Below are 12,691 nucleotides of genomic sequence, written 5' to 3'. Positions count from 1 at the left end.
AAATCTCCTATTATAAGCTATTTAATTACATACTTAATAATGCATTTAAGCTTTACCTACATGATTAATTATTGCAAATATTAAAAAAAAAACAAGAAACAGTGAAATTATTCCTGATTACAACAATCTGACAGATGTATTTTATTATTATTCAAAACCGTTCTCAAATCACGTCGTGCTTTAGTTCTTTCGAAGAGAAGAAATTTTTAAACAGGTATTATGAAAACTAAAAACCAAAAACTGTAATAACAAATCAAAAGTATAAATCTTATTAAACGTTATCACAAACCAGCCAAAATAAGCCTGTTTCTTTCTTGTATGAAAACGGTAAATTTTATTGTATATCAAGCAAAACAAAACATCTCTAATTACGGTTCGATTATCGTTTTCACGAAAGTCGGATCTACGTAAAACAAGAGAAACAGCAAACAACAAAAGAAAACGGTTACCTTAAAGCTATAATACGTTTCAAAAATACAAAATATTCCTCCATACAAGAATTGTATTTTCATCGATCACCTAACTGAATGCCATTCACTTATGAGTGGCCAGAAACGATGCTTTTACATATGGCTCGAGCAGCCCACGACTTCCGGGCTTAGACCAAGTATACTCTGCGTAGTCAAAGCAGGCGAACCATCCCTCCCCGGGGTTTTGCGCTAGATTTGGGACCCGCGACGTAAAAAATCAATGAAAAGTAAACAAAAGCTTGGGATTTGTATGCTAGGATTTATTAAAATACTGTATCTAAATGTACACACATTTTTTGTTTAACTTATACAAAAATTACAAAGTCGTAAGAAGTTAACGCCTTCTTATGCACTCAATACACTTAAATAGAATCCGGGCGGTATGCACGATACATATTCATTTCATTTGGAAACGTTTTGAATAACTCTAATAACATGTTGGCTTTAAATTTGCGGTAAGCATCAATTTTGCCTTTAACTTCCTCGTTCTTGGCCAATGCCTTTTCAACGCAATCTTTTGTATATAATTGAGGATTCTTGTCCTGATCAATGTAATCGAATACTTCGAATGGGACGAAAACATCTTGCACTTGGTTTTTGAGCTTATCGATTTCCTGTAGACCGGTCACTAAACCTTGACTAGAAAACAAAGAAAAACACTTTCATGTACTATAGATGGTAAGATTAATCAAAATAACTTACATCTTTTGGTTCAGCACATTCTGACCCTACATAACAAAAGTAAAAATTGTTGAATATAGTGTATATGTTAGACTGTAGTGTGTAATCTTTGACGTACCTGTGGCTGGAAGTCGCTTACAATAATGCGAATCTGGCGGACATTTTCGATAAACATCTCCAACTGGGTTTCAAGATTTTCTAGCGGAGCAGACATTTCACAACAGGAACAAAGTTTTTAGTTATTTAATATAAGAAGAAAATTAAGATTTAGATCACGAAATTGTAGAGAATACGAAATATGTTTGCGCCGAATTTAGAAATGAAGCAAATGCAAAAATATTTGACAGCTTTGGGGATTAGTTGCCGTATGGTATTCATCTCGCATGGTTGCCGTATGTAATACATATATTAGTATGCAAAAACAATTTCATTTAGAATCACTAAATTGATTATCTGTTAATAACATAAAATAAAAATATTTGATTTCTATTTAAAGATACTAAGCATAACAATTATATACAATAACATTTATATGCTGTAAACAGCATATAATTATGAAGCTATGAAAAACTTTCCCTGTGGCCGCCATATAGAGAATTGCCGTATTTTTGGCGAAATGCACTCAGTGCAATTATTGGCCGTTTTGTTTTGCTCACAACATTCGCTTACGGCACTGAAATTTTCAGTCTTGTATGAATTTCGTAAATTTACGTAAATTGTAGAATAAAATCGGAATAGAGTAAATTATGTCGCGACATGCATTAATCGGTTTGTAGTAACAAAAAATGTTAGATTTTCAGTTTATAAATAAGGACACATTATTTAGGCGGAGGAACGGGATTCATTGGTAAAGGTTTAAGCAAACATTTGGTCAAAAATGGTTATGATGTCACTGTAATATCCCGAATGCCTGGGCTAAAGCGCATAACCTGGTTGGAACTGGAGCGGAACGGCATACCAAATGGTATCACAGCTGTTGTCAACTTGGCAGGACAAAATGTCTTAGATCCGAGCCGACGCTGGACAGATGGTTTTAAACAAAATGTGTGGACTTCTCGTGTTAACACAAGTGCAGCATTAGTGAAAGCTATTGCGGATGCACCACAAGTGAAAGCTTTTGTGAATGTATCAGGAGTAAGTCACTATAAACCTAATGATAAGCATATTTATACTGAGAGCGATCCAGTGGAAGGATTTGATTTTATGTCAAAATTATGCTTAGAATGGGAGAAAGCAGCGACATTACCAGAGAATGTAAAGCACTGTAGGGGCGTGAGTATTATTAATAATAATAATGTTTCAAATAATTGACTTAATAATATGCATAAACAGTTCAATTAAAAATTTATGTAATATTTGTAGGTTAAAATACGTACTGGGGTTGTAATAGGACGATCAGGTGGAATGATTCAGAATATCTGGCTTCCTTTCCAATTGGGTTTAGGCGGTCCTCTAGGCAGTGGAAAGCAAATTCTGCCTTGGATTCATTTATATGATTTATGCCAACTAGTACAATACAGTATCGAAAATGATAAAATAGAGGGAGTAATAAACGGTGTGGCACCCGAAATTGTAACTAATGGCGAATTTTCAAAGGTAAATATACATATAAAAAATAAACAAAAATTAATGCGAAAGAAGTCATTATTTACACTTTGTATATATTTGTTTTCTTTAACATATTTCCATCTTTTTATGTCTTTAGGCCTTTGCTTCCGCTTTACGACGTCCTTGTCTATTCGCAGTACCAGAGTTTGTAGTACAAGCGCTTTTTGGCAAAGACCGTTCTGCATTACTTCTATTTGGTGCTAAGGTTCAACCTAAGAGAACTCTGGAAAGTGGATTTAAATTTAAGTATCCCACAGCGAAGCAAGCGTGTTTAGAAGTTGTTCAGAAAAATTAAATTTCATTAGAAAATACTTAAACCGCAAACATATATATATATGTACAATATGCTATATATATATATAAATTTTTATTCGATTTGGTTGCTAAAAAGCAGAAATCAGAAAAAATGCGTAGTCTGTACTTGATGACTATATTGTAATCTCTACTTGCCTGGTAACGCTGTGAATAATTCTGACACGTCAGTTGTCAGCTGTCAATTTAAGCAGAATTTCTATCGCTTGTACAACTAGAAAAGTTAAACGTAAAAGCAAACAAATCCTCATATTCGATATTAGTTTATAATAAACCAAAGATAGTACTTTAATTCCCATTTTTGCTGTTTCTTCTACCAGTAAGACATGTATAGTAATTATTACGATCCGTACAAGTTGAAGTTTTTTCTGATATTTTAGGTGCAGCTCTTGCTCCTGTTACATTGCGTGGCACCGCATTGAAATCATCGTATTCATCAAAGCTTTTGCACTAACGCCTCAGAGTAACAGCTTTTACAAAGAAAATGCTATCGCCAACTATAAAATGTAGACATGTCATTGCTTATTTGGCACTTATGCTATGCATTGCGTGCCGTTCAGGAGAGGCGGTGGAGTTTACATTTGATTTAGCGGACAATTCGGAAGATTGCTTCTTCGAAGAAGTACGTCGTAATACCACCTGCTATCTTGAGTTTCAAGTATCCGCTGGAGGTCAGTTGGATGTCGATGTAACTTTGACGAATCCTCATGGCAAAGTAATATACGAGCAACAGCGTGCGACGTTCGATAGTCATCAATTTACCGCTGAGGCAACTGGGGTCTACAAAGTTTGTTTTAGCAATCAATTTTCATCATTTTCACATAAAATTGTGTATGTTGATTTCCAAGTGGGAGATGAGCCAGCATTGCCTGGTATTGATGAACATGCCACTGTTCTTACACAAATGGAAACATCCTCACAGTCGATACACAAAAGCCTCAATGATATACTTGATGCTCAAACACATCATCGCTTGAGTGAATCGAAGGGACGCAAAAGGGCGGAAGATTTGAATGAAGCTGTGATGATGTGGTCCGGTCTTGAGACGTGTATTGTCTTAGTCATTGGCTTTGGCCAGATTTTAATTCTGCGTAACTTTTTCTCAAATCGCAAGACAGGTGAAGTTCGTTATAATCAGTTACGGTAGAGAACTTAATAATGAATATCTAGAAACGAAGGACGAATCGAAAGATATGCATAAATAATAATAGAAATAGATAACAGACGGAGAATTGATTATCAAAATGAATTAAAGTTTTGCTTACGCTTATAAGTTTGATTTACTACTTTCAATTTATAAACGTAGATAATTATCTAAAATAGTATATGATTTGTTTAATTTAAATAAATAAACAATTTCACAATCACCGTAATGTGCAATTTATCTACTCAAGATAAACTTTTTTCTTCGTATGTTTTGTTGAATAAATTAAGATAAACCATTTTCGAATAACTGGAATATGTACCATAGCCAAAACAGCATTTGCCTGTCAAGTCCAAAATATTGTTATAATTAGTGTCCCTGCATCTTTAATTATTACAACAACAATTACACCAATTTCCAATAAGAATTGGTTGCGACCTTGTACCAATTGTGCGAAGAATAAATCAATATAAATGTAAAGCTGGCAACACTACTCATTTTAACACAGCTGATTTGCCTGTCAGCAATTTGCCTTCACGACACGTGCATTTTTGACCGCTGCATCTCGCGAACCTATATTTTTTTGCAACTGACATCATTTCCGTTTAGCTGCAATTGTAAGTTTTTGACGATAACAACAAATAAATTTATTAAAATGTGTTTTAAACTACAATAAATATACCAAAAAGTGGTGTTAATCATTTGAAACAAAAGCTTTTGTACTGTTCGACTGACACCGGCTAGTGCATGCATGTTGATTGCTTCGGTTTGCAATTGGCCAATTTTAAATGTTGAAATTCAAAGAGTTTTATTACTAGTGGTTATTCGTTTTCAAAATGCAAATCATTGCTGAAAGCAAGCAAAGTTAAATTAGTGATTTTTTCGGTAATTTTTAATTTGTGTGTTACTTCAGTTTTGCATACAACAAATTTGTAGGTAATCAAATATCCCCACCCTCCCTTTTGTAGCGCAACAAAATCCAACAAAAGCAGAGCAATTCAATTCTGTCATTTCATATTGTGTATGTGAGAGTTTTATTGAAAAATATTAAGTGAAAAGTGCATTCCATAAATAAAATTTATAATATATTGTGCAAGTGAAATATCTTCGATATTGTTTTATTAAAAAAATGTTGGAGAATCGAGTGGTGCGCTACACTTTTTATAGCCTGACTACGGGCATTTCGGTAGTGTTGTTGTCAGAAATCTTTTATCGTGGCTTTTTGTACGTGCGCGAACGTTTGTGGCGTCGCGATGCATCTGATGACGAAATAGCCGAAGTCATCTGGACGAATGAGCTGACACAAAGCTGTGCTGGTGGTCACATACTAAAATCACCAGCAGAACGTAAGAGCCCCACATACGAAAGTCCTGCGAAGGGAATGGTTGAAAATGGACATGTTACGAAATTACCTACTCCAAATCTGAGTCCTTCATGTCAAAATCGGTATTGTGCTGCCAATAATGTCGGTCGTTTAATAGCGTTAATTGATAAATCAAAATATACCATTGATCTAGCAATGTATACATTTACATCCTATGATCTATCTCAAGCATTTATGCGTGCCATTCGCCGAGGAGTTTCAGTGCGCATAATAAGTGACAAAGAAATGGTGTACTCCAGTGGATCTCAGATTATAACGCTAACGAAGGCAGGTTAGTAAAGTGTATTTCTAGTAATATATACCTTTTTAAACGTGATATGCTTTATATTTCTACATATTAGTTATGAACGTGCAAAATTGCAAATCAGCTGATGATGTCATATATGTGTGTGCATTTGTACGAATGCAATCGTATGTACGCTGCGGCTTACACGAATACACATTTTGAACTATTTTATCGAAATATATGTACATTTGTACATATGCATATATATAATTTGAAATGGTTCTAGACTTTAATTGGATTTTTGACGAACGTCCACAGCGTATTTGTATGGATTTAAATCACATACTTTTACAGGTATTTCTTGTCCCTTCATTGTGGCAACTTTCTGTATAAATGCAATTAATAACATTTTCTCTCTCTCCATCAAAATAAGTTTGCACTTGCTATCTGGCAAACGGCACGACAAGTACAATAACAAATGCTATGGATTCGCGCAAACGTATTGATGTTCTTTGAGGCATCTCAGTTGCGTCGTATGTACGGACGTTGTGGTCTTATTTCTTTATGCAAACGATTGAACCACGTGCACTTCGTGGTAAAATTTTCGCTCGCATAAAGCAGCCACATTTTCATGCTTTACTGCTTTTCATTTGTCGCTTTTGTAAATTGCTAATTTGTACAAATTTATTAATTTTGTGCTTTCAAGAAGATTTTTGCAATATTGCGGCAATGCCTTGTTGTCAAGTGCAGAAATCATATTGTGCCACCGTAATCTATCTGCTTTAATTACAAGTAACAGGTGCTTGTTCGCATAAATGAAGACAGAGAAAAAAGAGTTAGTATAGTGCCCATCTAATTGGAAAAAATATTTTATATTTTTTAAATAAAAATTAAAAAATTTTAAATTTGTATAAAACAGTAAAATTGGTCTTGGTTCTTTGATAGAATCGGTGGCACTTTAACATTTGGCACTGCTTTGCCATGTCGGCAAAAGTAAAGTTAAAAAAACAGTGCATACTTTTAGGGTTTATATAGGAAACGGAAATTGTGTTAGCTCAGTTTGGTTATATTAGCTTCGTATATCGATAAGAAAGTGCGACACAATAAAAAACAATTATTTTAATTTGGCGACTTTTAATTTGACAATACTTTTCTCAATATATTTAGATAATGGATTATGTATCATGTAAAATATATGTGGTTTTTCAAAAATTTAATAGCGTGGAAAGTTTGTTCCAATTTTAGATGTATTTTTGCCCTATGTATGTACAAATATGTAGTTTTCAAAAATCTGTTGAGACCTTTGCCTATGACTTTATAATTTTTTTTTTTTTTTAATTTATTAATTTTTAATTATTATTTAATTAAATTATTTAATCTAAATCCATTTAATATTTCATACCAATCTACTTTTAGGCGTGGCGGTTCGTTGTCCAATGACCACAATGCTAATGCATCATAAATTTTGCCTGCTAGACGGACCGAAACGTGCGCGTTCGGTTTTGGGCAATATCGGCAAAACAGATGATTTACGTAATGTAAAAGGGGTTCTTATGTCCGGCTCACTCAATTGGACCATGCAGGTGAATATAAGGTTATTAAAAGACAGTATAATTGACTAATTATTTTGTAATGATTTTTCAGGGTTTTGGTGGCAATTGGGAAAATATTGTAATCAGTTCCAATAAAGTGTTGTTGGAACATTTCGAAGATGAGTTTCAACGAATGTGGTTAGCATTCGCTCCACGTTTGAGTTCGTAAACATGGAATGTGAAAGGTAAGCAGTTAAATTAAGGTAATTTGTAATTTGCTCCCTCACTCCTTTTTTTCATTTGAATAGACATTTCCTATTGCCGTTAATTATACATTTTATTGTCCTTTGTCCACAATGCGTTTACTTTTCTCGATAGGCATGTATCCAATGTATCCAACATTAAAGTAATGTATGGTTAGAATGTTTGGTTGTATATAGTTTTTGGAAATCACAGTAGATAAAGGCGAAAACTTGATATACCGAATGCAAAATCGTTGCATTTTATATGTTTTACCAAACTAATTCTTAAGTTTTTTTGAATCTCACTATCGGGTCAGAATATTTGTGTAATGCGCGGACTTGCTGTTGTTGTAATGGTTATCTAATCCTAGTTAGGGTGGTAAGGTTCAGATAAGTTGTCATCTAGGCCATCCAACGGTAGGCCTAGGAAACATGCTGTAGGGATAGGAATGTCAGATGTGTGGGGTATGCAAAGCTGTGGTTAGAGTCATGCGGGCACTCGTTACATGCTGCACATACATACATACATTTATTTGGTATTTTGGGGTCGATTCTGGATAAGTACATGAATCGACAGTCAGGGCCTGTGAAGCAGTCAGTATATCTTACTTTGAAAATATTTTGTGCTACAATAACAAAAACAACATTCACGACGATATTTTTTTAAATAGTTGTCCATACCACTAATGTAGTTTTTAATTTTTTTCTACTTCATTCACTCACTTTTTTATTTAAAAGGAACGATTTATCAATATCGTTTTGCAGTTTTATTTTATATTTTTTGATTTTTTTTAATTGTCGTTTTAAAGTGACAAATCCGCTTGTTGCCTTCACATTACGTTGTTGTTTTAAGGATTTTCTCAAATTGTCACATGTTGCGACCTCTCCTGTGTACGGCCACTTTGTTTGTGTTTTGCTGTAAATCTCTCATCAGTAGGGGGTCGCTCTTTTCATTTCGGGAATGCACACAGTAAATACATGCTTCACATGTACGAATTGTTTTAAGTGGTGTTTAAAATAAAAAAAATACATACAAGTACACATACATATATAGTACAGAATTGTAAGTGGATAAGTGAAATTCATAGGCAGCACCAGCGCAGGCAACCGAAAACGATCGAACGCATTGATTCTCGAAGGAAGTGAATGGCCACAATGTGTTTGTGATTACTGCGTTCATCCCCCTTTTCCTTGTTCCTTGTCTTCCATGTGTTTTAGCGAAGCGTGGAGGCCGAGTGTGACATTTCAGCGGCATCTATAAGTGCATATATTTCTAGTTTTCTTAATTACAAGTTACAGGATTTTTTTAACTAAGTTTCAAATGGTGCATGCAAATTAGCGTTTTTTGTTTATACCTTCCCCAGGTGTGTGAACCGTTACTAAAACCGTTGTTAAATAACGTAAATACACAATTCCAAGGTTTCAGCGAAAAAATTCTTGAAAAACCGTTTGAAAATAATCGTCGTAACTAACAATCTTCTTAAAAAGCGGCAAAGCGCCTGGTCTACAGTGTCATACAGCACAGTTTGTGGTCCTTTTCTTCATGCGGCAATACACAAACTGTTACACTTCATTTAGCAATGACATTTTAATTAGGCATTTATGAGAAAACTGTTGTAATAAATTTCCTCACAACTGATACTATATATGTATGTGTGAGTGTATAGGTATATACATATACTTACCTATATATGAATGCATGTATGTGTGCCTTTGCGGACTTCAAAACCATTAATTGTCACATATTTTTGGTATAGTTTGGCTGTTAGTGGTGAATTTATTAATTGTGCGTACCTATGTGTGTGTATACATATGTATGTGTATATGTTTTCTCTTTCGAGTGGTAGCTTATTATCGCACAGAAAATTCAAAATTCTTTCATACTTAGTTTCTTCTGTTCACTCATATTGATTTTAATTGCTGTTTGATGCTACAAACAATTTGCCCTTCACTAAGTATCGTTTATTCCACATAATAGGTATTTATGAACCACTTATTATATAAAATATACATACTTATGTATGTATGTATGCACATTTGTGTAGTTTTTCTCTTCAGCTTGCAARCTTTCATGACTCGCTTGCTTTTGCTTTTGCTTTTGTTGTTTCGGTGTCTAATTATTGCATTATTCTGTACAACTCTTCATGTTCGTTTTTTATTGCAAAGTTTTTATTAGCGATTCGCAATAGTTTGCTTTGTTTCGTGTTTGGCAACAATATTTTGTGCCCTGCTGTGGTTGTTGTTAGCGTGCTTGTCTTGCTATTAATCCATTTAATTGCAACAATGTTTAACTGCGCCAGAGTGTTCTTTGTAATTATCGGATCATCCACCTATCTATTCAGTGCAAATGCCATATGGAGGAAATTATAAGCTAAAAAAGTGTTTTTGGAATCGCATTGGATATACCACTCATGTCATGAATACCGATAGCTTTTGACCAGACATCGAAACAAGCTTTTGTAGAAAATACTATAATCCAATAGAATTGCGATGCAAAATGTTGTGTTCTTCCTGAGCTAGGGCCGTCTCTTCCAGTGAAAACACAGTTAACTTGTGGCATTTCTTTAAAAAATATATGGCTAGTGAAACATGTAGTAATAAAACAAGAATAAAAACAACTACCCATTAACACGACAATTTTGGGCTCCCACGCCAGTCGGATCTACCTAAACGGGATTATCTCTGACCTATGGTCATTGTGCTCTCTTCTATACCACATATGGTCACAAAGGTCCAGCCCTCCGATTAATTTCTGGAGCATGCTGGGCGTGATTAAGGTTATGTGATCCCTATACACGTTAAGGGAATCTAAAGCATTGAGCCTGCTTCTACATATTGCTGGGCAATCTAGAATCAGGTGTTCTGGAGTTTTGAACAGTCGCAAAACCGGCAGTTTGGGCAAGAGATTATATCCATGTTGGACTAGACCTTCCTGAACATGTGGTGCCCTGCATGCAGCGCGACAAAGAGACGGAATTTGTCTTCGGGGAGGTTGATCATATGTCGAAACCTTGCCAGTTGTAACCTCCCAGTAGTGGCTTAGCGTAGCGCATTCCTGCTGCTAGTGCCGTTTTATCTGTATCCAAAGATTTCTGTTTGAGAGAAGCTCGGAAAGCGTTCCATTGGCAATCGGGCGATACACATTCGACTTGACAGCTTTTCTCAAAATATGAAAGAAAGCTGGCATATACAGCTGTAACGTTTTTTGTATAGTTGCTATATTTTGAGTATAGTATTTGAGCTCAGAATTTAGTGAGAATTGTGTAATCGTTATAATTTGCTTTATACGAGTCTGTTAAGTTCAGTAGTATTTCGACAGGATTCCTAAGATAGCCGGTTCTACGTGGCTGGATTTTAACCGGTCAAGAATTGAGGTTTCCGCGATCTAACCCTGTTTGGATCAGCGAGTTTTAGGTTTTAGTAAGTAAAGATTCCTGATGGATCGACTCACAAAGTTATTCGTAGATAACCTAGAAATTAAGCATTTTACTGCCATCGTACAACGTTCCGAAGACCCCATTGCTGCTGAAGGCTCGAATGACTTCATCCGCCATCGCGCGCAACAACTGGATTTGTGTCCATCCACTTTATGATAGATTCTCGTGCAAGAATTGAGCCGAAGCCCGTCGGAAGTTCCGTAAATCAGCCCCAAGCGAGATGGCTACCGATCTTGATTTACATCAGAGAATTTTGTTCAGCGACAATGCTGAATTTCCATTGAATTGTTTCAAATGGGCTATTCTTCTTCTTAACCGGTTGTAGCCGCGTTAAAAACAGTGCGCCATTTGTTTCTTTTTTGCGCTATTTGGCGCCAATTCGAGATACCAAGTGCAGTCAGGTCCTTGTCCAGCTGATCTCTTCAACGGAGTGGAGTGAACGGAAAACCTTCAAAGTACGTTGCCAATACTTTATTTCGAACATTCCTAAGAACGACTCATTAGATGCTACGATTGTCCACGCCCCATACAACAGGACGAGAATGATAAGGTATTTGTAGAGTTTGCAGCACCTGTTGGCAAGAGTGATTTTGCGATCGATTTCAAATTTGATATTGTTGTTTACGTTGATGATTTTTCCAAGATAGACGAAATTATCTATGATTTCAAAGTTATAAAAAGTTCAAGGCCAACAGCTATACAGTCTTATGAAAGATTGTAAAATTTCTATTCATCTCTGCAGCCCGTATTATTTCCTCCAGCAATAGGTTGAAGAAGTCATATCCGTGCTGTTGTTTTCTCTTCGTTGGGAGTGGTTTCTACGTGGTGGGTGCCTAACCCAGCAAACAACCTCGTTAGGTGAGCCGCTTATTTCAAGACCGATGTCCACTTGCAGACACAACTATGGTGAAACGACGATTCAATTATACTTCAGCGAACCCTTAAACGAATGTGTCGGAGTGGCTCCGCTGAAGCTTTCTTTCTTTTAGTCGTGTCCCCAGGCTCCACACGTGTTGACTATCGCATCTTACACAAGGATTACTCACTTTTTCAGTGTATGCGGCGCGAACGCAAGAGGGATAGGAATTGGGTATAGTCATACAACTGTAGCTGCAATTTGGCACTCTGGCCTGAATTTAATTGTATGTTCGAGTCCAAAAATTCAGTGAAAGTATTACTTTGTTGCCAATGTTCTCTTCAATATATGATAAACACAGATTTTGCTGTATTTTGGAAAATAAAATTTATTTGGCTAAATATGGAGGAGTAGGTTATGGTCCATATGCAATATCACTTCTATTTACGCCACTCACAGGATCTTGAAACTTCGAAGTTAAGGATCCTTTTCATCATATTTTATGCCGTTCGCGATCTCGTTTCGCTCTCAATGTGAATACCCACAAGAGTTTGTTGCAACCAAGTTTGCATGCTGAGCACATGCAACACGTGGCAAATGAGCAATAATAATTCGCAAACAAACACATTTTGATTGCGCCAATGAACTGTTAACCAGTTACATGGCATACAATATTAGGGTGCACATACTATATACATATATATCGGGTGATTTTTTTGAGGTTAGGATTTTCATGCATTAGTATTTGACAGATCACGTGGGATATCAGACATGGTGTCAAAGAGAAAGATGCTCAGTA

General features: G+C 35.7%; 4 protein-coding genes across 5 annotated transcripts in view; 3 read left to right on the top strand and 1 right to left on the bottom strand.

Annotated features, from left to right (window-relative positions):
• Positions 1 to 729: 729 nt before the first annotated feature.
• LOC108973675 (mediator of RNA polymerase II transcription subunit 10) lies at positions 730 to 1,492 on the bottom strand. The gene is made up of 3 exons (XM_018941124.1): positions 1,270 to 1,492; positions 1,173 to 1,198; positions 730 to 1,109 (listed from the first exon to the last, which is right to left on the bottom strand). Exons 1-3 carry the CDS (start codon positions 1,363 to 1,365, stop codon positions 833 to 835), a joined length of 399 nt encoding a protein of 132 aa, XP_018796669.1. The 5' UTR covers positions 1,366 to 1,492; the 3' UTR covers positions 730 to 832.
• A 320-nt stretch (positions 1,493 to 1,812) lies between these two features.
• LOC108973527 (epimerase family protein SDR39U1) lies at positions 1,813 to 3,363 on the top strand. Its single transcript, XM_018940895.1, has 4 exons — positions 1,813 to 1,919; positions 1,978 to 2,423; positions 2,514 to 2,747; positions 2,857 to 3,363. The coding sequence occupies exons 1-4, from the start codon at positions 1,898 to 1,900 to the stop codon at positions 3,052 to 3,054; spliced, it is 900 nt and encodes a 299-aa protein (XP_018796440.1). The 5' UTR covers positions 1,813 to 1,897; the 3' UTR covers positions 3,055 to 3,363.
• On the top strand, positions 3,237 to 4,444 carry LOC108973599 (transmembrane emp24 domain-containing protein 7). Its single transcript, XM_018941003.1, has 2 exons — positions 3,237 to 3,390; positions 3,452 to 4,444. Exon 2 carries the CDS (start codon positions 3,556 to 3,558, stop codon positions 4,216 to 4,218), a length of 663 nt encoding a protein of 220 aa, XP_018796548.1. The 5' UTR covers positions 3,237 to 3,390; positions 3,452 to 3,555; the 3' UTR covers positions 4,219 to 4,444.
• Positions 4,445 to 4,758: 314 nt separating this feature from the next.
• The window catches only part of LOC108971552 (mitochondrial cardiolipin hydrolase), a 91,121-nt gene continuing 83,188 nt past the window's right edge, over positions 4,759 to 12,691 (top strand). Inside the window, exons 1-4 of one of the 2 annotated variants that reach the window (XM_018937819.1) lie at positions 4,759 to 5,100; positions 5,184 to 5,870; positions 7,242 to 7,408; positions 7,470 to 7,602. In XM_018937819.1, the coding sequence (XP_018793364.1) occupies positions 5,345 to 5,870; positions 7,242 to 7,408; positions 7,470 to 7,586 (810 nt within the window). In that variant the 5' untranslated portion in view covers positions 4,759 to 5,100; positions 5,184 to 5,344 and the 3' untranslated portion in view covers positions 7,587 to 7,602. Of the gene's footprint in view, positions 5,871 to 7,241; positions 7,409 to 7,469; positions 7,603 to 12,691 lie in introns of both variants that reach the window. The other variant, XM_018937739.1, reaches the window with a different exon arrangement.

Source organism: Bactrocera latifrons, unplaced genomic scaffold (genome assembly GCF_001853355.1).
Source record: "Bactrocera latifrons isolate USDA-ARS-PBARC rearing strain unplaced genomic scaffold, ASM185335v1 scaffold_0, whole genome shotgun sequence".
Taxonomy (NCBI): Eukaryota; Metazoa; Arthropoda; class Insecta; order Diptera; family Tephritidae; genus Bactrocera; species Bactrocera latifrons.
The sequence above is the reverse complement of the archived record's forward strand: the minus strand, read 5'-3'. Positions and strand labels throughout refer to the sequence as shown.